This window comes from Mya arenaria, chromosome 4, assembly GCF_026914265.1.
Source record: "Mya arenaria isolate MELC-2E11 chromosome 4, ASM2691426v1".
In the NCBI taxonomy this organism is placed as follows: domain Eukaryota; kingdom Metazoa; phylum Mollusca; class Bivalvia; order Myida; family Myidae; genus Mya; species Mya arenaria.
In genome coordinates this window covers 62,853,225-62,878,718 of record NC_069125.1, presented here as the reverse complement: position 1 = coordinate 62,878,718, position 25,494 = coordinate 62,853,225, and the positions used below count along the sequence as shown (strand labels likewise).

At 33.9% G+C, this 25,494-nt stretch overlaps 2 protein-coding genes across 3 annotated transcripts; one reads left to right on the top strand and one right to left on the bottom strand.

Moving 5' to 3' along the window:
* The first annotated feature begins 350 nt into the window (after nt 1-350).
* Nucleotides 351-11,610, top strand: LOC128230974 (carbohydrate sulfotransferase 15-like). The gene is made up of 7 exons (XM_052943400.1): nt 351-359; nt 2,451-2,646; nt 3,551-3,658; nt 4,507-4,663; nt 5,668-5,824; nt 9,812-9,959; nt 11,420-11,610. The coding sequence occupies exons 1-7, from the start codon at nt 351-353 to the stop codon at nt 11,608-11,610; spliced, it is 966 nt and encodes a 321-aa protein (XP_052799360.1).
* Nucleotides 11,611-12,002: 392 nt separating this feature from the next.
* Nucleotides 12,003-24,823, bottom strand: LOC128230435 (perlucin-like protein). Of its 2 annotated transcripts, none has more exons than XM_052942698.1 (4): nt 24,667-24,823; nt 22,892-22,992; nt 22,137-22,227; nt 12,003-13,468 (listed from the first exon to the last, which is right to left on the bottom strand). In XM_052942698.1, exons 1-4 carry the CDS (start codon nt 24,761-24,763, stop codon nt 13,254-13,256), a joined length of 504 nt encoding a protein of 167 aa, XP_052798658.1. In that variant the 5' UTR covers nt 24,764-24,823; the 3' UTR covers nt 12,003-13,253. The 2 variants fall into 2 exon arrangements, with proteins under 2 accessions (XP_052798658.1, XP_052798659.1); XM_052942699.1 differs by having other exon boundaries at nt 12,003-13,462.
* Nucleotides 24,824-25,494: the final 671 nt, after the last annotated feature.

The following is a 25,494-nucleotide window of genomic DNA, read 5'->3' as shown; positions in this document are numbered from 1 at the left end:
CTGAAATTAAAGTGATAAACTTAGGTTAGGCTTACCTATCTGACCAGCCCAGTGTTAATATCGCTTTTTATAGTGAAAAGATATTTGTTCGAAACTGTTGTTTGTCAGAGTTTGGTCGATAATGACTATGATACATCAATTTGGACCAAATAATGATTCATGTTCCTGTTGAATGAAGAGTTTTTAGCATCTATGTAATTAGGTAAAATTTTGGTCACTTGTATTATTACTTGAATCAAATAAAACTTTATTGAGTCATTGTTCATCATTCTGATTTCCACTCAGAAAGAATCACTAATATCTAGTCCATCTTAATGGCCGTCATCGAGTATTTTGATTTTTTTTCCACTATGGCAGATGTGAGACGTCGTTACAAGGATACATGAGAAATGTTAAAATAATGAAAAAAGAATCCCTGATCGCTCATTATTGTAGCTACACTAATAACCATGATAACGGTACCAGTATCAGATACACATGTTTAATTGCATATTTATTGATTCAATTAATGATCCTTTAGTGCATTAGGCAATGAACAATGATTCCAGCATGGTCAAAATACATTAATTGTCAAAGATAAGATAAAATTTCCAAATTTTAAGCCACAGTGTTTATAACGGAAGCCGCAATTTTGATTGAATTTATTGAAACCAATGCTAAATCGATCGAAATACAGTATAAAACACCCCACATCGGTTACTTCCCTTTACAAAAACACTGAAACTAGCGTAAAAAATTATAATTGATTATTTTTCAGCCTTTAAAAAATATTGCTACAAAAAGTCTGGTTGGCGATAAAAAATAGGAGCGGGCGCACAAAAAAAAATAATCTTTTTTACACTTGGCCTTAGTGTTTACGTTTTAAAACATATATTATCAATACGTTTTACGTTCAATTAAGGAATGAATTGCGGGCTTGATTTCATCCCGCAATTCATTCCTTATATTTACACCAATAGTTCATTATTTCATTCAAGAATTGTTTAAAAAATACTTCATTTCATTTAATAAAACCTTTCAGTAATCCTTCCTTACCCATTCTGAAAAATAGAACGACCCGACTGTAACTGGAAACATCTTTTTTCAAATGACGTCACAATAACTTGGGAAAAGATCAACCACTTGAAATCACTTTTAAACGTAAAATTGAAACACTTATGGCAACAATACATTTCAAATATAATAAATTAACACTTTCTAAAATGTTTATTTATATTTTACGGGACCTGCTGACATAATACAAACAATAACAAGATCAACAGTTTTCATGTTTATTGTTATGCGATAAATTGCGATCCGAACATATCCGAAGATGTTGCGTTCATCGATTGATAAACGCAATTGCCGAAAGGCAGTTCATTTAAAGAATGGAAGTTGAGGTGTGAATATTAAGACTTTACGTTCAATAAGCATAACCATTCTGGTTATTTATGAACCTTACTGTTTATTGCCTTGATTCTAAGATATTTAAATATTTAGGGTAGTTTTGTCTTTTAAATTATTCGTATTGATATTGTTTATGTTTAAACAATAATGGTCTGACAATAGGATGTTTAATATGTTTAGACAGACTATCCATAGACGTGAATTTGCTTCAACTATTTGTGTTCACATGTTCTTTTTAAGAACATTTGTTCCACATCTGAATGTTTTTATTGTTTGATTTGTAAACAAAATATGTTAAACCTAATAACGCTTCATATGGCAAAATCAGTTTTGGGTTAATGCATGTGTTTGTCTTAAACATATGTTGATAGAAAACTTCACATTGTAAATACAGCCTATTCATTTAAAGATGCACTCTTACTCCTAAATAAGATTTACCAATTGTTTAAATATACCAAAAGGATGAATACATGTCAAAGGCAATGGTTCATATGAATGATACCGAGTTTAATTTGAAAGAAAGGTGCAGAAAGGTGCAGAAAACAGAGTTATTCTTCCTTATAAGACGATAGTAAATCAAAGTAAATATTTAAGTACTCACCAATCATTTTTTGCGTTTTCATTTATCAAACACACCATCTTTATATCAGTAGTTAATAGTTTCCATAAATGCATTATTTAGTAAGAAGTTAAAGGTTTATTAGTTTAAAATTTAGGTTTGTTATACATGCTAATGTATTGATTTTGAATATGAAGAGTGTCACTTTTTATAATTAGAATAAATAAAGAAAATATGTCAAAAGGGATTGACACAATACCTTGAATTCTCTGGGATGAATTGTTTATGACATTTTACAGAAAGTTATACAAGGTGTTTTGAATCAAACATATCGTATGTCTTATCTTCTATTTTTTTAATGATATGAAACAGTTTCAGTTGGAAATCCCAAATCCCAGTTTTCTTCCAAATCGATTTTTTTTTAATAATTAAAGAAAAAAATAGTTCTGGTCCTAAAGTATGTAAAACACACAGTGCATTATCTTTGCCTCAAATTGTTTTGCAGAACTTCAGTCTATCACGCAAGTTCAAAAATCCTTGTTGGTACAACGAGGAAGGATCTCTGAATTGCCTTCCTTACATGTATCTTGTGGGCATTCCAAAGTGTGGAACAACGGATTTGTTTGGGAAAATTATTGCACATCCAGACTTTGTACGCCCAATTGCGAAAGAACCAGGCTGGTTATCCGATAAAAGATTTTGTAAGTATATCATTTGTCCTGCCAATTTATAGAATATAACCGCAACACTTATTCCCATAATCGACTCCATGTCCTCATTAACTACTTAGAAATAACAAAACAAGACAATATCATTTCATAAATTCAATTATTCCAAATATTGAAATGCAGAAGAGTACTCGGACATTGACTGATGTACATCATAACATACAACATTACTTATACAATTAAATTTAACATATTTTATCAAGTCACTCGATAATATCATTAGCTAACAATATATGTAAGAAAACGGTAAACATTTTTACACACATATCAGATCCATCAGAGATAATCTTCGTAATACTATCAATATTATTATGAAATTTCAACTTAAACAAAACGCTGTTACTCAGTCAAATGTCCAAAGCTGAATGACTTTCAGCGCCAAAACTCCTCGTTTCATAACTTGAAACTATGAACGCCACCTATCGGACATTACTTTCAATAAAGGGAAATTAATTGCCTTCCTTTTCATTTCATTCAAACTAAGAAAATTATATTCTGCTAATGCTGCAATCAGTGTTATTGTACAGAGAGCTCAAGTTTTGGTCCCCGTAGCTTTAATTACATTATGAAGTACTGTTTGTATTGTCCGCTTCTCCTCGTCAGTAGTTTCTTTGTGTAACGTAAGCAATTCTGGGATTGTCGTTTACATGTATACTATTTTAAGCGATTTGCTTTATGCTAATTCATCACGGTTGAAAGGGCAGCTATAAACAGATATGAATCATTCTTGTGTCGTTACCAGGGTCAAAACCAGTACTGGTATTCTCTTATCTGATTAATAATTGATAAACTTGAACAATTTTTGGTAGAACTTAGAATTCGCTTTTGTTTTATTCAAAAACAACTACATAATTATATTTTCAACAATGCATTTCAGGGCCACGATACATGAAATTTGGATTCCAAGGTTTTAGCCAGTTCTTTTCTCCTATTGCCAAGGCTTTACGTACAGCTACTGAAGATCAAGCACACAATTGGATTACAGGTATTCTGCAATTCTACCACACTTGTATTAAGACACTTTTTGGGGGGCTGGGGAATTTAAATGGTTAGTTGTGCCTAATACGTCTATCAATGATAAGCTAAAACTTTTAGTGCATGTTTTGAAATATGCAACATAAAACAATTTAGAACTTTAAGTGACACTCTTATTCAAAATCAATACATACACATGTACATGTATAACAAACAGAAATTTTGACTGATCAACATTTATTCATCATTTTTGGAATATTAAACCAATATTATTAATTGTGGTAAATCTTATCTGGGAGTAAGAGTGCATCTTTAAGAAGTCACTACATTCAAAGGCTTTGGCAAGCTGCAATATATTCTTATCACCTTGAAAAATATTTCCTAATTGTGTTCATGGAACATACTGCACTGTCAAATGATAGGCATTCTTACTTTTTGAAAACAATCGTCGGAAAACAGGTATTCGTTTATGAGAGAAAACAGTAATTCAGTTTAAAAACTATGTAACACATGTTTACCAGAGGCCACTATTAATTGTTCGAAATGATGTTTACCAATGCTAAACCAATAAAACTCCTCGCATCGGGTACTTCCCTTTACAATTAAGAGTGAGTCACTGCATAGTAAAACTCAAATCAATTAAATTGCAGCTTCCAAAAAGCAAGGAAACACAAAACACCAGTCCGCGATGAAAATGTAGGTGTGGTGGCAAAAAGACAACAAAACCATTTTGGTGTTTATTTAAAAGAAAATTAAATAAATAGGCGCCGTAAATCCGTGGAAAGGAATATCAATTTGGTGGTGTAGCCTTAGGGAGTTTAAAGGTGTTTAAGTACTTACGTGTTTCTGACATTTTAGGAGATTTTAGTATCAACACCCTGGAGGGCAGCCATTTTTGGCAATACCTTGGAAACAACAAAGGAAAGATGGAGCCGATTGAAAACAACCCGCAGTATATATATCACATGTTTCACGGCACCAGGATCATTCTCAGTGTGCGAAACCCTGTCAATAGGTCTGTATTAAACATTATTTTATTAATACCATTACATGACGTGGCATCTCTGTCACTTTGATCCATATAACCGTTACATATATGTTGGTACAGACTTTTGTCATTCGTCACATCTTATCGTACTCATTTAAGATAAAGATATTGGCCAAGACTTCCTAGAGTAATTTCTAATGGAGGTCCAAAGTTGGTTTGTTCACAACGGGATCTCGGTGGGTTTTCTTAAGGTTCTCATACAAGCTAATAATAAGTAAAGCCCGATCCATGTTCCCGATGTTAAGGTTACGCTTCGACTTCCAACTACTTCAACTTGAGATGAAGGGCTCAAAGATTGCCGGCCATTAACTTTTATTTAAACTGAATGACATGACTTATGAAATTTTTGCGTAGCCTTTTATCGTACCACGTTGGTTGCCCAAACACTTGCCAATCACACTTTAGTTTGATATGTGTGTGTATCTCGTAAGTGTTTGTGTGGCTCGTGGTAAAATTGAGGTTTCTTGGCATGTCTCTGTAGTTTCCATTGATTTATTTAATTGAGAGATGCTTTCATTTTTGTCTTGTTTTTTAATCAGGTAATGACACTTAGTTTGAACAATTCAATACGTGTATTATTGTAATGAACTTAACTTAATGATTTTTGATAAAAGATGTATGTATATTTTAATCATGAAGTTACGGGAAAAAAAGATATATATTAGGACTTATACACGTTGTAAAAATGGTAATGATTTAAATTGAATTTGTGACACAATTTATCATCTATCATCAGTTATCTTGTTACATGTTGCTTAATTAGAGTGCCCTCGTTTCCAAAATCATCGATTGTATTACTAATGTAAGCCTATGCATATTTAAAATCGAACTCTCATGATCGGTTTATTATTTATTTTCATGTTGGAACAGAAACTTAATTTTTTTAATGTTAAACTTCAGAAATAATACAATTTTTGATTCAAGAGGAGGCTGGTGTCTTTTAAACATGAATGTATGGATTGTTTCTTTAGATTGTGGTCAGAGTACTTGGCATTTTCACGGCGAGAGAAGTCTCCTGCCATGTTTCACGAACTAGTCATACAACAGATAACTGCTTTTAAACATTGCCTTCGAAAACGTTTTCTACGGTCATGTGTGTATGACAGAGCTCTCGCGATGTGTTCCATGGTAAGAAACTATTGATGAGATGAGATGAGATAACACAACTTAGGCCTTAGATATTTAGCCGTATCTCATAAGTGTTACGTTCTCTTAAAGGACACTGCCATCCTGATTTGCTCTTATCCTTAAATCAAATAAATGGTTAGACTGCAGTTATGGTGGCTTGAAATATCGTAACAATGCACGAGTATAGTGTGTATGGAATATTATTGAATAAATAAAGTTGCTCTTTGCCTGTTCGGTCTTGCTTAATCGCACCATGAATTTGTTTTAAGCAACTGTATTGCTGGCTTCGGGTATCGTGGTTGGTCAAAAGTGACATTCACCGTTCCTATATCGTACATATTTGTGCATGCGTATGTTTTCCGATTTATTTAGCGCTCAATTATTAAACAGTCAATGTCTCTTAAACTGTTGAATATGTATTTTATTAGCTTCTTACTCTTGCTATCTTTTGGGTTACTTTCAGTCTCAATTCGTTTTGCGTTATTCAACACGATAAACGAAAGGCCGAATATAGCAAGCATAAGTCGACGAATAACGCAAAGCCGAATATAGCGAACATCGATCGACGAATAACGCATAGTCCAATATAGCAAGCATCGATCGATGTATAAAACATAGCCGAATATAGCGAGCATCGATCGACGAATAACGCATAGTCCAATATAGCAAGCATCGATCGTCAAATAACGCATAGCCGAATATAGCAAGCATCGGTCGACGAATAACGCAAAGCCGAATATAGCGAACATCGATCGACGAATAACGCATAGTCCAATATAGCAAGCATCGATCGATGTATAAAACATAGCCGAATAAAGCGAGCATCGATCGACGAATAACGCATAGTCCAATATAGCAAGCACCGATCGTCAAATAACGCATAGCCGAATATAGCAAGCATCGGTCGACGATTTACGCATAGCCGAACATAGCAAACATCGGTCGACGAATAACGCATAGCCGAATATATCAAGCATATATTTAACCGAATATTGCGAGCATCGGTCGACGAATAACCCATAGCCGAATATAGCGAGAATTGATCGACGATTAACGTATAACCGAATACAGCATGCATCGGTCGACGAATAATGCATAGCCGAATATAGCAAGCATCGGTCGACGAATAACCCATAGCCGAATATAGCGAACATCGATCGACGAAAAACGCATAGCCGAATATAGCAAGCATCGATGGACAAATAACCCATAGCCGAATATAGCGAATATCGATCGACGAAAAACGCATAGCCCAATATAGCAAGCATCGATCGACAAATAACGTATAGCCGAATATAGCAAGCATCGATCGACGAATAACCCATAGCCAAATATAGCAAGCATCGATCGACGAATAACCCATAGCCGAATATAACGAACATCGATCGACGAAAAACGCATAGCCCTATACAGCGAGCATCGATCGACGAATAACACATAGCCGAATATAGCGAAAATCGATCGACGAATAACGCATAGCCCATTATAGCTAGCATCGATCGACGAATAACCCATAGCCGAATAAAGCGAGAATCGATCGACGATTAACCTATAACCGAATATAGCGAGCATCGGTCGACGAATAACGTATAGCCGAATATAGCAAGCATCGGTCGACGAATAACGCATTGCCGAATATAACGGACATCGATCGACGAAAAACGCATAGCCGAATATAGCGAGCATCGATGGACGAATAACCCAAGGCCGAATATAGCAAGCATCGGTCGACGAATAATTCATAGCCGAATAAAGCGAGCATCGATAATTGACGAATAACGCATAGCCGAATATAGCGAGAATCGATCGACGCATAACCCATAGCCAAATATAGCGAGCATCAATCGACGAATTACCTATAGCCGAATATAGCGAGCATCGGTCGACGAATAACCCATAGCCGAATATAGCGAGAATCGAACGACGAATAACCCATAGCAAATAAAGCGAGCATCGATCGACGAATTACCCATAGCCGAATATAACGAATAGCAAGCATCGATCGACGATTAACGCATAGTCAAATATAGCAAGCATTGGTCGACGAAAAACGCATAACCGAATATAGCATGCATCGGTCGACGAAAATCGTATAGCCGAATATAGCATGCATCGATCGCCGAATATAGCAAGCATCGATCGACGAAAAATGCATAGCCGAATATAGCAAGCATCGGTCGTCGAATAACGCATAGCCGAATATAGCAAGCATCGGTCGACGATTTACGCATAGCCGAACATAGCAAACATCGGTCGACGAATAACGCATAGCCGAATATATCAAGCATATATTTAACCGAATATTGCGAGCATCGGTCGACGAATAACCCATAGCCGAATATAGCAAGCATCGGTCGACGATTAACGCATAGCCGAATATAGCAAGTATCGATCGACGAATAACGCATAGCCAAATATAGCATGCATCGATCGACGAATAACGCATAGCCGAATATAGCGAGGATCGATCGACGAATAACGCATAGCCGAATATAGCGAGCATTGATCGACGAATAACGCATAGCCGAATATAGCGAACATCGATCGACGATTAACATATAACCGAATATAGCGAGCATCGATCTACGAATAACGCATAGCAACACCGATCGACGAATAGCGTTTTGCCGAATGTAGCAAACATAATGCAATTCGCCACTCGGTTGCATAAAACGAGTGTCTCAAAGTGTAACACCAGGCGGCGCTACGCCTATATTTTCCGGTTTTTTTTATACAAATGCTTTTCATAGGGAACGGCAAAGAGGCTGCTATTCTATCTTGCCAGTTCCGTATAACAATCCGAGCTTGCGCCTTCTGTTGTAAAATATGGAACTGTTTTACGTGCTGTTACAAAGTGTTTTCTTACATAACTTAATGAATTGTTAGTCGATAAAACCATTAAACACAATAAATGCGATGAAAGGATCTGAAGTTTCTGAATATATGGAATACTCCTGAAGTACCAACATGAGATTAAACAAGTTTACAGATTATTACAAGCCGGCATTACGTTTAAAATGAACTGAACTGAACTGAACTGCCAAGTAGCCTGGTCCCTAGATTGTTCGCGATGGTAACTAGTTGTTTAAATGACGAATTAGATTAAGAATGCAATTAAGCTCAATATACAGTTGGAAAGTTAGAAAAACAAGTCAGAAATTAAGATGTTATGTTTGCTTCATTACCCTTTTATTGTCTTGGCTTTCAGCTATTTTGTTTTTTAAATCTTTATTATTTTTACAAAAATATTTTTTTGCAGGCTAAAGCTGGCTTACTGTATATGGGGCGTTTTAATATTTTACTTGTTAAGATAGAACTGTTGATGTACGCCAATTACGATATTTTTATTGATAGTATAAGCTCGAGAGGTTATGACTAATAACTACTGTAGACGACCGACTCTTGCAAGAGATAAATCAAGACAATTTCCAACATTATTTCACTAATGAATACACTTGATTAACATTTTTCAGTTTAATTAAGGTTGTCATCTTCTTTATTTTATACAGTTTGCTTTAACCCGAAGACATTAGACGGGTATGTGCAATGGCTATTCGTTCTGTATTTGATCTATGCTCATTATATCCACATATACCATACTCAGAAAGTCATTGTTGTACTAGAATATATTTTCCTTAACAGATAAATAATACACAAAGACACATGGCAGCTGACAACTGCATACGCAAACCCGAGAAAATTGTACGTATACTAACGATTTTAAGATTAATACCATACTGCCCACACAGTAGAGCAAGTAGATCCACGGTATTTACAAGTTCTGTGTTTTAATCCAAATTAATTATATCTTTAAGTATTTATATATCGATGTATATTCAAATTAATAAACTAACTGAAATGTAAAGTGCTATTTAAAGAAGTACCAAAAATAACATTTGCCTTTTGTTTTGACGCTCACAATAATTTACCTTTTAATTGTCTTTTTAACCTGATCACTGATATGAAACATGTTTATTATTTTACAAGATGCACCTTCGTCGCGGGCTGTACAGCGTTTTTCTCGCGGACTACTTGTCTGTTTTTCCACGTGATCAGATTCTCGTGCACAGACTCGAGGACATGTCTGATGATAGGGAACATGCTCTTAATACAACATATGCATTTCTTGGACTTCGTAAGTATGGTCTTAATTTGATCTATAATAAGATTATATCATTATTATACTTGAACGCATTTTATATTGCTACAGTGACAAATATCAAAAAAATATATTTTAAGGTAAGCCATCCATCATTAATACAAACAATTGCTCCTGGAAAAGTTTCATTTAAGTTACGAACTATTTTTAAACGTTTTCGTCGAGAGATTTTCATAATGGCAGGTGGCATTAAAGAAACGAGTATATACAGCTGATATATAAATAGTAAATTTATTATTTCATAACTTTCCTTCATATATAACTTCATAATAGAAGCGTCATTATGGTGTTATTCAAAATTGTTATCCATGCAAAAAAATACATTGGTTAACCAATATAAATTAAACATAGAAATAATCTCGAAACGCACTAACATTGGTTTGTATCTTAATGATGAATGGCTTTATTTACCTTATTGCCTGTTTGAGCGCTATAAAAGTATACCTCAATACGTACAGATGAATGTATGCAGTTATTATGTTCTTATTTTAGATTTTACACTAATAATTTTCCTGTCTATTTCAATGTAAACATGCAACACAGATCGGGAAAAATGCCATTTCTAGCGTTTCATGTATATGACATTCATACATTGCCTTACAATTTAGTTTAAAGTGACTCGCTCATGGTTTGCAAAATTCACTTTTTTAATTACGAAATAAAGTCTGGCATATCATAAGGAGTGTTAAAACAAAAATACCTAAAGCTGGAACCTTTCAGCAAATGTTGATATTTGCTCAAATATCGTTTTTGAAGACGATTGAAAATCGATTACGGCTATGGTGTTGCTGATTGGTTGATTGACATTATTACGTAATGTTATCAATGTATCCTTAACAGGTCAACATATCTGCAACTGTTGTTAAAGTCCCGCTGGCGGTGTGGATTAGTCGGCTGTTTTCTAAATAAATATTGACTTTACCGTCTTGAGTTCGAACCCCACTAAAACCAAAATACATTGTTATGCTATAACTGTATATTTTCTGTAATTTCGATATATAATAGAGTAAAACAATGATAAAATAAGTGTTTTCAGATGCAATATCGGAAAAACTATTTTTTTGGTCCAAAAACATTAGCGAGTCCCTTTAAATCTAATTGGTTAGATGGGACAGCGACAGAATGTTATATGAATCATGTAAAATTATATATTATCGGCTTCATTCAACCTCGTATTGACAAATCTAGGCTTGTTTTGTGGAAATAATATATTGCCAATTTTGGACCATCTGGTGTCTAGCCCCTTAAGGTGAATGTATTTGAATGCCGTCTCCAAATTTTGTAAAATCCAAATAGTGTTCAAACATAGATTTGTATTTTAATACTGATATGTTTTTCTTTGTTTTTGTTTTGTTACAGATTTTCCCTCCCAAGGAAAGCATCTCTCGTTTGTCTTTCTTAATATTACTAAGTTATGTGTCGATTGTTTGTTTAAGATCCAATGTCAAAGGCAGATTTAGAATCGGTTTCTCGTGGCGGACATAGTAATCGGCGTCGGCAAGCAGACGTTTCCATAGGAGATATGTGGCTTTCAACACGCACTCTTCTTTATCAGTTTTACAAGCCGTTCAATGAAATGTTGGCAAAGCTTTTAAAGGATTCTCGTTTTGAGTATGGACTTTATTAGAGAAGGAAAATATTTAAACTGAAAAAAAAAATGATAATGTTTTCGCAAAATATACACGTTAGTGAACTTAACTGGGTTTTTTTACTTAATCTTAACCGTTAGTCATGCGGATGCCACGTATGACTGCTTTACTTACACTTAAGAACATCTTTCGATCATTTTAAGTTTAAAAATTGACTAAGACTAGAGGTGTTTTCAACGATAATACTGTCCAGATACAGCAGAAGGAAATGTGTTGATATTTTTGTTCAGTCTCTCATGTACCGTACATATTTTGGTGACCGAATCCAACAACTACTAAATGGGGTTTTGCACTAATGGGAAAGTTTTACCGAGCTCAATCTTTTTTTTAATCCGAAATGGAGCATTCTCGGCAGAAACAACTACTAAAATATAATTAATATACTTTATTAAATATTCTGTTTTTATTTTCAAAACAACCAGGCATTTGTTTCTTTTTATACTTTGTATAATGTTTAAACATAAACAAAATGATATTTTAATCTTTTTCAAGCTATTTAAGATTTTTTATTGCGAATCATAACAATTCAAAACGCCAGACTGGTCATTGGGCGTCACGTCGTATTGAGTCACATACTTTGATGAATTCAAGCACTGCATAAGCTTCAAAACCAATAAATATGGAAAGTAGCCAATAGTCTGAGATGGTATAACCATGCTGTGATATACTGTCATGTGATAATCAAAGGAAATAAAGGCATGCAACGATGAGTAGGCACTTCTGAATTGTTGTAGTTTGCCCCATAGGACATTATTGATAACATTTGAAGATTAAGGTAAAAACGTTCGACAGAACAATTAATAAATACATAAAATCTGAGGTGGCATTTTTTCAATGCATTCCAGATTAAAACGAACACGTTCCGATTTGACAAAAATCGTTAATTAAAATAAATCCTGTGTATTATATATAAGACAGAAATCTTATTAAATTCTGTTTATCTCGAAGTCAGATTTATTTACACTTAATGTAATTTCGACTTAAACGAAACTAAACCAAATAAAACTACATGAACGACATTGCAATTATTATTTTTAACTAAATGAAATTTTAAGGAACTTTCTAATTCCATTTTCGCACTGGTTGCTGTGTTTATTATCAACGTTAACTTCGAGGGGTGAATGCGAAAAGGTTCTAAGTGACATTAAATAAAGAAGCAGATAGAACCTTTTCGCTTTCACCCCTCGACTTTTAAATTTGATTAACGTCAATCACTTCTTTTGTAGTGAATATGAAATAAGTGCAAGAGGTCTTTAAACAAATGTTATGCACTATTGGTAATACATACATGTTGATGTATGTGTGGTTCTGTCGTGTAAGTGACTGTTGTGCATTATCTTTGTGCCCTAAATCAGGGTCTTCAAAATAGTTTGGCTACCGGGTGTTTCCTGTATTTTTAATTGAATACTGTGTTTAAAAATGGAGGACTTATCAATTCCGAAAATTGTTCGATCTCAATACTTGTCATGCCTGTTTTCAAAACGTGCACATGTCAACCAATTTCTAAGCTGTAAATTAAATCAATGTTTGAACGTATTTTCATGTTGAAGTGTTATTTATTTGTCTGTGCTAATACAATACAAGTACATGTGATATATGTCCCTGTAAATGTCGTAAGCAACTATGGCTTTTTCTGGCAAATGAAGTGGTTCTCAGTTTTGCAAGCATCAATGGTCCATAGTCCTTTCTGATCGATGCTAACGCAGTTCTTAGCGGGATCTAAGATCGTCTGCCCTCCGAAAAAGTTATTGTACGTCAGCCCCTTGCCGGACACTGTCGACTTGAATATCCCGTCATCTTCGACATCATTGGCGTTTATCCAATATTTACCTGTAACTTTATACTATTAGATGCTATAACAATAGTATTATTTATATTAGATTGACAATGTTTATGTATAACCTTCAATTAGCAATTTAAATTTCATCATTTAATATTGAAGCAGGTCTACCCGTATATCTCGTTTCATGTATTTGCGTATCTGATGGGTAACGAGATAACTCTACAAAATAAATAAAACTGTGTAGAAAATAAAAAAAGCATGCGAAAGTCAGATTTTTACCGTAAAACTGTATTCTCTGGAGTAACTGATTAAGAAACAGTCGCGACAGAACGCTCTTTCAATGGAATATATTTAATCCAAAATACTACATACCAGTTAGTTGTACACGTTAAAAAGGTTAAGGCCACCAGCTTTATCTCAGAATGTAATATAAGCATTGTTTAACATTACTGGATATCGCCTTTCCGCTCGTCCGTTTTTTTAAAGAATAAAAACGAGTCGACGTATTAGTCAGGGGGTCCAACGTGTTTTGTGTTTGCCGAATTTTAAGTGAGGGAAATGTGTGATGTGGAAACAAAATTCAGGTTACATTATATTGTTTTTAAAAAAGTTGCAACAATCACAAAGCCTCAAGACATATGTTGATTGTATAGTTTAGAATGTTTTGACAGAAAAACCTATTTTTAAGTTGTAAAAAAAACTTCTTCGAAAAACAATGCAAAAATAAAATTGCTCAACTTGTACAATAAAACATGTTTCTAGGGATGATTAACTACATACGATTCAAAGGATGTATGTACTGTACATGTTTCAAGGGATGTATGTACAACACATTTTCAATGAAAGTATGTACTACACATGTTTCAAGGGATGTATGTACTACACATGTTTCAAGGGATGTATGTACTACACATGTTTCAAGTGATGTATGTACTACACATGTTTCAAGGGATGTTTGTAATACATGTTTCAAATGATGTATGTACTCCCCATATCAAAGGATATATGTTCTAAACATGTTTCAAAGAATGCATGTACAACACATCTTTCAAGGGATGTATGTATTCCCCATATATAAGGATGTATGTACTACACATGTTTCAAGGGATGTATGTACTACTCATGTTTCAAGGGATGTATGTACTTCACATGTTTCAATGGACGTATGTACTACAAATATTTCAAGGGATGTATGTACTTCACATGTTTCAAGGGACGTATGTACTACAAATATTTCAAGGGATGTATGTACTTCACATGTTTCAAGGGATGTATGTACTACAAATGTTTCAAGGGATGTATGTACTATACATGTTTCAAGGGATGTATGTACTTCACATGTTTCAAGGAATATATGTACTACAAATGTTTCAAGGGATGTATGTACTACACATCTTTCAAGGGATGTATGTACTACACATGTTTCAATGGATGAATGTACTACAAATGTTTCAATGGATGTATGTACTACACATGTTTCAAGGGATGTATGTACTACACATGTTTCAAGGGATGTATGTACTACACATGTTTCAATGGATGAATGTACTACAAATGTTTCAATGGATGAATGTACTACAAATGTTCAAGGGATGTATGTACTACACATGTTTCAAGGGATGTATATACTACAAATGTTTCAAGGGATGTATTTACTTCACATGTTTCAAGGGATGTATTTACTTCACATGTTTCAAGGGTTCAAGGGATGTATGTACTTCACATGTTTCAAGGGTTCAAGGGATGTATGTACTTCACATGTTTCAAGGGATGTATTTACTTCACATGTTTCAAGGGTTCAAGGGATGTATGTACTACACATGTTTCAAGGGTTCAAGGGATGTATGTACTACACATGTTTCAAGGGTTCAAGGGATGTATGTACTTCACATGCTTCAAGGGATGTATGTACTACACATGTTTCAAGGGATGTATATACTACAAATGTTTCAAGGGATGTATGTACTTCACATGTTTCAAGGGATGTATTTACTTCACATGTTTCAAGGGTTCAAGGGATGTATGGACTACACATGTTTCAAGGGTTCAAGGGATGTATGTACTACACATGTTTCAAGGGATGTATGTACTACAAATGTTTCAATGGATGTATGCACTACACATGTTTCAAAGGATGTATGTACTACATATGTTTCAATGGATGTATGTACTACACATGTTTCAAGGGATGTATGCACTACATATGTTTCAAGGGATGTATGTACTACATATGTTTCAAATGATGTATGTACTACACATGTTTCAATGGATGAATGTACTACAAATGTTTCAATGGATGTATGTACTACACATGTTTCAAGGGATGTATGTACTACACATGTTTCAAGGGATGTATGTACTACACATGTTTCAATGGATGAATGTACTACAAATGTTTCAATGGATGAATGTACTACAAATGTTCAAGGGATGTATGTACTACACATGTTTCAAGGGATGTATATACTACAAATGTTTCAAGGGATGTATTTACTTCACATGTTTCAAGGGATGTATTTACTTCACATGTTTCAAGGGTTCAAGGGATGTATGTACTTCACATGTTTCAAGGGTTCAAGGGATGTATGTACTTCACATGTTTCAAGGGATGTATTTACTTCACATGTTTCAAGGGTTCAAGGGATGTATGTACTACACATGTTTCAAGGGTTCAAGGGATGTATGTACTACACATGTTTCAAGGGTTCAAGGGATGTATGTACTTCACATGCTTCAAGGGATGTATGTACTACACATGTTTCAAGGGATGTATATACTACAAATGTTTCAAGGGATGTATGTACTTCACATGTTTCAAGGGATGTATTTACTTCACATGTTTCAAGGGTTCAAGGGATGTATGGACTACACATGTTTCAAGGGTTCAAGGGATGTATGTACTACACATGTTTCAAGGGATGTATGTACTACAAATGTTTCAATGGATGTATGCACTACACATGTTTCAAAGGATGTATGTACTACATATGTTTCAATGGATGTATGTACTACACATGTTTCAAGGGATGTATGCACTACATATGTTTCAAGGGATGTATGTACTACATATGTTTCAAATGATGTATGTACTACACATGATTCCAAAAATGTATGTACTACACATGTGTCAGGGGATGTATGTACTACATAAGTTTCAAGCGATATATGTACTACTCATGTTTCAAGGGATGTATGTACTACACATGTTTCTAGGGATGTATGTACTACTCATGTTTCAAGCGATGTATGTACTACATATGTTTCAAGGGATGTATGTACTAATCATGTTTCAAGGGATGTATGTACTACTCGTGTTTCAAGAGATGTATGTACTACACATGTTTCACGGGATGTATATACTACAAATGTTTCAAGGGATGTATGTACTACACATGTTTCAAGGGATGTATATGCTACATATCTTTCAAGGAATGTAAGAACTTCCCATGTTACAAGAGATGTATGTACTACACATATTACAAGGGATGCATGTACTACACATGGTTCAAAGGATGTATGTACTACACATGTGCCAAGCGATGTATATACTACACATATTTCAAGGAATGCATGTACTACTCATGTTTCAAGGGATGTATGTACTACATATGTGTCAAGGGATGTATATACTACACTTGTTTCAAGGAATGCATGTACTACTAATGTTTCAAGGGATGTATGTACAACACATGTTTCACAGAATGTATGTACTACACATGTTTCAAAGGATGTATGTACTTCCCATGCTTCAGTGGATGTATGTGCTACATATGTTTCATTGCATGTATGTACATCACATGTTTCAAGGGATGAATGTACTCCACATGTTTCATTGAATGTATGTACTACACCTGTTTAAAGGGATGTATGTACTTTACATGTTTCAAGGGATGTATGTACTATACAGGTTTAAAGGGATGTATATACTACACCTGTTTAAAGGGATGTATGTACTTTACATGTTTAAAGGGATGTATGTACTACACCTGTTTAAAGGGATGTATGTACTACACCTGTTTCAAGGGATGTATGTACTATACATGTTTAAAGGGATGTATGTACTATACATGTTTAAAGGGATGTATGTACTATACATGTTTCAAAGATTGTATGTACTTCTTATGTTACAAAGAATGTATATCCTACATATGTTAAGATCGATGTATGTACTACATATATTTTCATGGTATGTATGTACTATATATGTTTCAATGGATGCATGTACTACACATGCTTCAAAGGATGTTTGCAATACACATGTTTCAACGAATGTAAGTTATACACATGTTTTAAAAGAATGTATGTACTACAAATGCTTCAAGGCATATTGTACTATACATGCTTCAAGGTACTTATGTACTTTTAAAGGATATATGTACAACACATTCTTCAGAGGGTGTATGTACTATACATGTTTTAATGGGTGTATGTCCTTCACATGTTTCAATGGATGTATGGACTACGCATGTTTTAATGAATGTATGTACTACACATGTCAAAAGATGCGTATACTTCATATGTTTCAAAGGATGCTTAAGTCCCCATATCAATGGATGTATGTACTTCACTTGTTTCAAGGGATGTATATACTACACATGTTTCAAGGGATGTATTATTATACATGTTTCCAACGATGTATTTACTTCTCATGTTTCAAGGAATGTATTTACTACACATATTTCAAACGATGTATATACTACACATTTTTCAAGGGATGTATGTACTACACATGTTTCAAGGGATGTATGTACTACACATGTTTCAAGGGATGTATGTACTACACATGTTTCAAGGGATGTATGTACTACACATTTTTCAAGGGATGTATGTACTATACATCTTTCAAACGATCTATGTACTACATATGTTTCAAACGATATATGTATTACACATGTTTCAAGGGATGTATGTACTACACATGTGTCAAGGGATGTCTGTACTACACATGTTTCAAGGGATGTATGACTACACATGTGTAAGGGATGTATATGCTACACATGCTTTAATGGTTGTATGTACTACACATGTGTCAACGGATGTATGTACTTCTCATAGTTCAAAGGTTGTATGTACTACACATGTTTCAAAGGATGTATGTACTACACATATTTCAAGGTATGTATGTACTACACATGTTTCAAGGGATGTATGTACTACACATGTGACAAGGTATGTATGTACTACACATGTTTCAAAGGATGTATGTACTTTACATGTTTTAAGGGATGTATGTGCTACATATGTTTCAATGAATGTATGTACTACACATTTATGAAAGGATGTATTTACTACACGAGTTTGAAACGATGTATGTACTTCGCATGTTTCAAGGGATGTATGTACTACCCATGTTTCAATTGATGTATGTGCTACATATGTTTCAAAGGATGTATGTACTACATATGTTTCAATGAATGTATGTACTACACATGTTTCAAGGGATGTATGTACTACACATAATTCAATTGATGTATATGCTACATATGTTTCAATGAATGTATGTACTACACATGATTCAAAGGATGTATTTACTACACGAGTTTGAAACGATGTATGTACTTCGCATGTTTCAAGGGATGTATGTACTACCCATGTTTCAATTGATGTATGTGCTACATATGTTTCAAAGGATGTATGTACTACCCATGTTTCAAAGGATGTATGTACTACACATGTTTCAAAGGATGTATGTACTACATATGTTTCAATGAATGTATGTACTACACATGTTTCAAGGGATGTATGTACTACACATGATTCAATTGATGTATATGCTACATATGTTTCAATGAATGTATGTACTACACATGTTTCAAAGGATGTATGTACTACCCATGTTTCAAAGGATGTATGTACTACACATGTGTCAAAGGATGTATGTACTACATATGTTTCAATGAATGTATGTACTACACATGTTTCAAGGGATGTATGTACTACACATGATTCAATTGATGTATATGCTACATATGTTTCAATGAATGTATGTACTACACTTGTTTCAAGGGATGTATGTACTACACATGATTCAATTGATGTATATGCTACATATGTTTCAATGGATGTATGTATTTCCCATGTTTCAAGAGATGTATGTACTACATATGTTTCAAGGAATATATGTACTACTCATGTTTCAAGGGATGTATGTACTAGACATGTTTCACAGGAGGTATGTACTACACATGGTTCAAATGATGAATGTACCACTCATGTTTCAAGGGATGTATGTACTACAAATGTTTCAAGGAATGTATATACTACAAATATTTCAAGGGATGTATGTACTACAAATGTTTCAAGGGATGTATGTACTACAAATGTTTTAAGGGATGTATGTACTACATATGTATATGTTTCAAGGGATGTATATACTACACATGTTTCAAGGGATGTATGTACTACATATGTATATGTTTCAAGTTATTTATGTACTACACTTGTTTCAAGGGATGTATGTACTACACATGATTCAATTGATGTATATGCTACATATGTTTCAAGGGATGTATGTACTTCCCATGTTTCAAGAGATGTATGTACTACATATGTTTCAAGGAATATATGTACTACTCATGTTTCAAGGGATGTATGTACTAGACATGTTTCACAGGAAGTATGTACTACACATGGTTCAAATGATGAATGTACCACACATGTTTCAAGGGATGTATGTACTACAAATGTTTCAAGGGATTTATGTACTACACTTGTTTCAAGGGATGTATATACTACAAATGTTTCAAGGGATTTATGTACTACACTTGTTTCAAGGGATGTATGTACTACACATGTGTCAAGGGATGTATATACTACACATGTTGAAAGGATGAATTTACTTAACATGTTTCATGGGATGTATGTGCTACATATGTTTCAAGAGGTGTATGTACTACACATGTGTCAAAGGATGTATATTCTACATATGTTTCAATGATGTATGTACTACACTTGTTTCAAGGGATGTATGTACTACACTTGTTTCAAGGGATGTATGTACTACGCATGTGTCAAAGGATGTATATTCTACATATGTTTCAATGATGTATGTACTACAAATGTTTCAAGGGATGTATGTACTACATATGTATATGTTTCAAGGGATTTATGTACTACACTTGTTTCAAGGGATGTATGTACTACACATGTGTCAAGGGATGTATATACTACACATGTTGAAAGGATGAATGTACTTAACATGTTTCATGGGATGTATGTGCTACATATGTTTCAAGAGGTGTATGTACTACATATGTTTTACAAGAATGCATGTACTATATTAAAATTATTTTTCAAGCGATGTATACACTACACTTGTTTCAAAGGATGTATGTATTATACGTGTTTCAAGGGATGTATTTACTAGACATGTTTCAAATGATGTATGTACTACACATGTTTCAAGGGATGTATGTACTACACATATTTCAAGGTATGTATGTACTTCACATGTTTCAAGGGATGTATGTTCTGCACATGTTTCAAGGAATGTAGGTACTACATATGTTTCAAGGAATGTATGTACTAAACAATTTTCAAGGTATGTATGTACTACACATGTTTCAAGGGATGTATGTACTACACATGTTTGAAAGGATGTATGTACTTCACATGTTAAAAAGTATGTATGTACTTCAAATGTTTCAAGGAATATATGTACTACTCATGTTTCAAGGGATGTATGTACTTCACATTCTTTAATGGATGTATGTACTACTCATGTTTCAAGGGATGTATTACTTCACATGTTTCAAGGGATGTATGTACTTTACATGTTTCAAGGGATTTATGTACTACACATGTTTCAAAGGATATATGCACTACTCATGTTTCAATGGATGTATGTACTATGCATGTTTCAAGGGATGTATGTACTTTACATGTTTCAAGGGATTTATGTACTACACATGTTTCAAAGGATATATGCACTACACATGTTCAAGGGATGTATGTACTATGCATGTTTCAAGGGAGGTATGTACTACACATGTTTCAAGGGATATATGTACTATACATGTTTCAAGGGATGTATGTACTACACATGCTTCAGTGGTTGTATGTACTACACATGTTTCAAAGGATATATGTATTACACTTGCTTCAAAGGATGTATTTTCTCCTCATGTTTCAAAGGATGTATGTAATACAATTGTTTCTAGAGATGTATGTGCTATACCCCAAAACTAAATAAAAAGCACTTTCATATATTGGTATTTCAAACCCACTTATGCACTTTGGAACGCCCTAAGCGTGACATAAACATTTTCTTTTTAATGATTCAGGAATCATACAAGGTATTGGCAATAAACCTCGCCGCAGTGAACCTACGTGTAACCAAATATATATTTTCATAATTATGATTGTGCCAACTGTCAGGAATTTAATATTTAATAGGTTATGAATTTATCTGACAGTTGAAGCTGCCGGACGGACTCAGATTTTTGACAAATATGCCAATCACCAATAAACTGAACGTTAGTGTATGAGATAGCAGGTTGATGTGGTTCGGCTGTGAGCACATTAAAGAGAGCGCTGTAACTTCAAATGTCCTTGATGTTAGTGTGGACGTCCTTTGTTATACAAATTTTTGATCCTGATAATTAAATCCTTCGGATAAACCCATTCGTTAACATGGGTAAAGACATGGGCCATTCAGCACATAACACGCACTGTAAAATACAAAGCCATGCATTTTTGTCAAAGGAAAACAGATTACCATACCTCCGAATTGAGTGATCAGATTGGCCAGTCGTACATTCATATAAAAGTCAGAAACATCTACCAAGGATGACCCCATCAGGTGACAGAAGGCCTGAAAGTGTACCGTGTAATTAAATGTCTAAAGTTAGCTGGTATAAAATTGATATGAAAGAATTGATATTGTGATGATTTCATATTGTGATATTGACATATGGTTTAGTCTTTTTCTAAAGATTTATGGACACTGTACTCTATAATGTAAATTATATATAATAGGTTCACCCAAGAATGTTGTTCAAATGGAACATTCCGGTTTGGTCTCATGATGTTAGTTAATATAAAAGCAGCGAGAGGCATAGGCATAGTCAGGTGGCGGATCCATGGTCTAGTGGTAACACTTGACCTTAAATCCAGGGGTCGCTGGTTCGAATCCCCGGCAAACGACTTACAAAAAACTAATCGTCTTCCGGTCCGGGAAGGACGATAACTGAGGGTCCCGTGTGACGGTGTTATACACTGTTGTACATTTAAGAACCGGGGTAGATCTAACATTGGTTATATTCTGTGCACTTTGCTAAAAAACTAATATGACTAACACTCTTAAAGTAGCACTCGCCGAATGGGCATTGTCCGAGTGTGAGTATAAATAAGCTTTGTGTTGGTGCACTGGAGCGTATCGTTTAGCCGTGTATAAGCCAAGCAATGTGTTTTATAGTTGACAATATTGCGAGATGTTTGGTCATTATAGATATGAATTCTCTAACGCTACAACTTACATGAGCATTTATCCACGAAGCCTTCTCCTGCTGGCTGAGCCAAAGACACGTGGTCCGTTTTTGATCAGTCGCGTATTGGTTCCATTTGGTTGGACATTGCACTTGAATAATGAAACATTGGTCAAGTGTCAGTACAACAAAACACATTTAAACAGTAAAAATATTCCAGATTTCAAGATTTATTTACAAAACAACCAGAAGGTCGTGGCCAATTTGAACAAATGAATAACAGTGTTAACGGATATGCCAATGCATATTTTATACAAATTAAACACTTAAAAAGAAATGTGTATAAATGAATCTTATCAAGTGTACATCATAACTGTTATAAATAAGGTTTATATATTTCGCATCCTATATATGAATATAAATCTACGTGTTTATGTTTAACTGACAGGCAAACGTCATCCTAATACCGAATAAGCATATATATGTATATACAGCAGCTATAATGTATTTGTTATGCAAATATACATATTTCATACTAGAACACGTTTAATTTTACTTTGGTTTTCTTATTGTTTAAAACATTACAGTGTAAATAATTCACAACCTTCATCTATGTTTGCGCTGTCTCCATCATTTCTCTAGAGGATACATTATAGTAACACGATAACTACAACAATTGTCATGGATAACCAACAATGGTTTTATACAAATTAACATATACATGCATACATTTGTCATTTAACTTAATGAAGAATTAAAGTAATCCCTAATGCAAACCATGCAAATCACCATGAATAAACTCAAATAAAGCAAAACTTCGTATGGTACATATTTCAAGTGTATACTCATTATTTGCCCAAAATGGACAAGCTAACATTATTATTGTAAAATAAAACTATAAAATGTGTTTGAAAAAAAACATCCTATATTAACAAACAATTGTATAAATTGATTAAAGAAAAAACATCAAGATACAAAAAAACCTATGTCTTTTACTGTAGGTACAAGCATTTGGACATTTATAATGGTTATTTAATAACTTGTCCCCAAACTCGTAGGCTACGTTTTTTATATAGCTTGGTTTACGAACCGTAGGACCCGATTCATCAGCTCAGAAAAAGTTTTGGAGAATGTTTAGCATATTTAATATAATTCTTTTTTTAGGAAATGGGTAAACTTGAAAATTCAGTGACAATTTATTACATATAACAATATGAATGATATAATGTAGGCACTGTAGGTAACTCAACTATGCGCTAAGCATGGCCGTTATATTGTCTTATTACCTCGTTTTGCAATTAATATAATTTAGCTTTTAATTGAAATATTTTATGAAAAACTTATATTTAAACGTATTGGTATAACTTCCTAGTAACAATATTAAAATTATTAGTATATGAAGCAATATGGTATTCTAGGCATTAAGAATGTCACGTGATATGCATATTTACTATTGACGATGTGCGCGCTAAAGTTAGTCTAAGCATTCGGTTTTATAGCATGTTCATTATCACGTTAAATGCATTTTTTTAAACATTTAAAACTGTCAAAAAGATTAAGAAAAGTCATTTGGATATACATTCATTTCGATAAGTTTACATTACTAAAAAGTACTGGGACTGGAACTTAAAACATGAAGGATATTAGGATATTTGAGGTTAAATTTAGATAAATAGATGAAATCCAACGTTACTTTTATGAAATATTTAATAAAAATAAACAAAAAATACGCAACGACTTTGATTTTACATAAAAAAATAAGTAAAAATAATTGATAGTTTCAAGTAACAAATGTTGTACAAAATAAAGCTTAAAAGTATCCTTACCTTGTGCTTTTATAGTTGTTACACATAATAACGTTAAAATGATTGCGCTTGTCAGTTGTAAATCCATTGTGAAAAGTGTTCTTGATAATGCGTTCATATTTAAAATAACGTTTTATTTATACTCTTGATAAGGCGTATCTATCAACATAGACGTCAGGTGTGATTGTGAGAGGAGTGTGTCAGCTCTGTCAGCTGTGAGTAATACTTGCTTGTTTTGTTTCATGTGCAAAACACACGATTTCATGACAAAAATCACTATGTTGATCATCGTTATCCTTATGCGGACAAGACTTACATAAAACATTTTGTACAGATCATTTCTGCGCACGTTTTTCGTGCTCAAACGGACTAAAATATAATTATCCGGCCGCGTTTCTTATATATATATATATATATATATATATATATATATATGGATTGCTGAAAATATTTAAAACGGAATATATATATATATATATATATATATATATATGTATTGCTGAAAATATTTAAAACGGAATATATATATATATATATATTCCGTTTTAAATATTTTCAGCAATACAGACGAAAATGACTATAGTACTGAGTAACATGTCTTACTTTAAAAAAAGACTCGTTCCAAAATAGTATTTTAGTAGCTCAAGGGTAAGGCAACTCCGTTCCAGCAGTTGTCAATATCCCACCGCTGCCACCATTTTTAACGTGCGACGTCATACAAACACCAACAGATCCCTTCAGGGAAAAGCATGTTCGACTTTGAAGGGGTCCACTGGTCTTTATATAACGTCGCACATTATTTACTTTTTCATTTACTGTCAACGAACAGAGATATAAACAATCAATCCG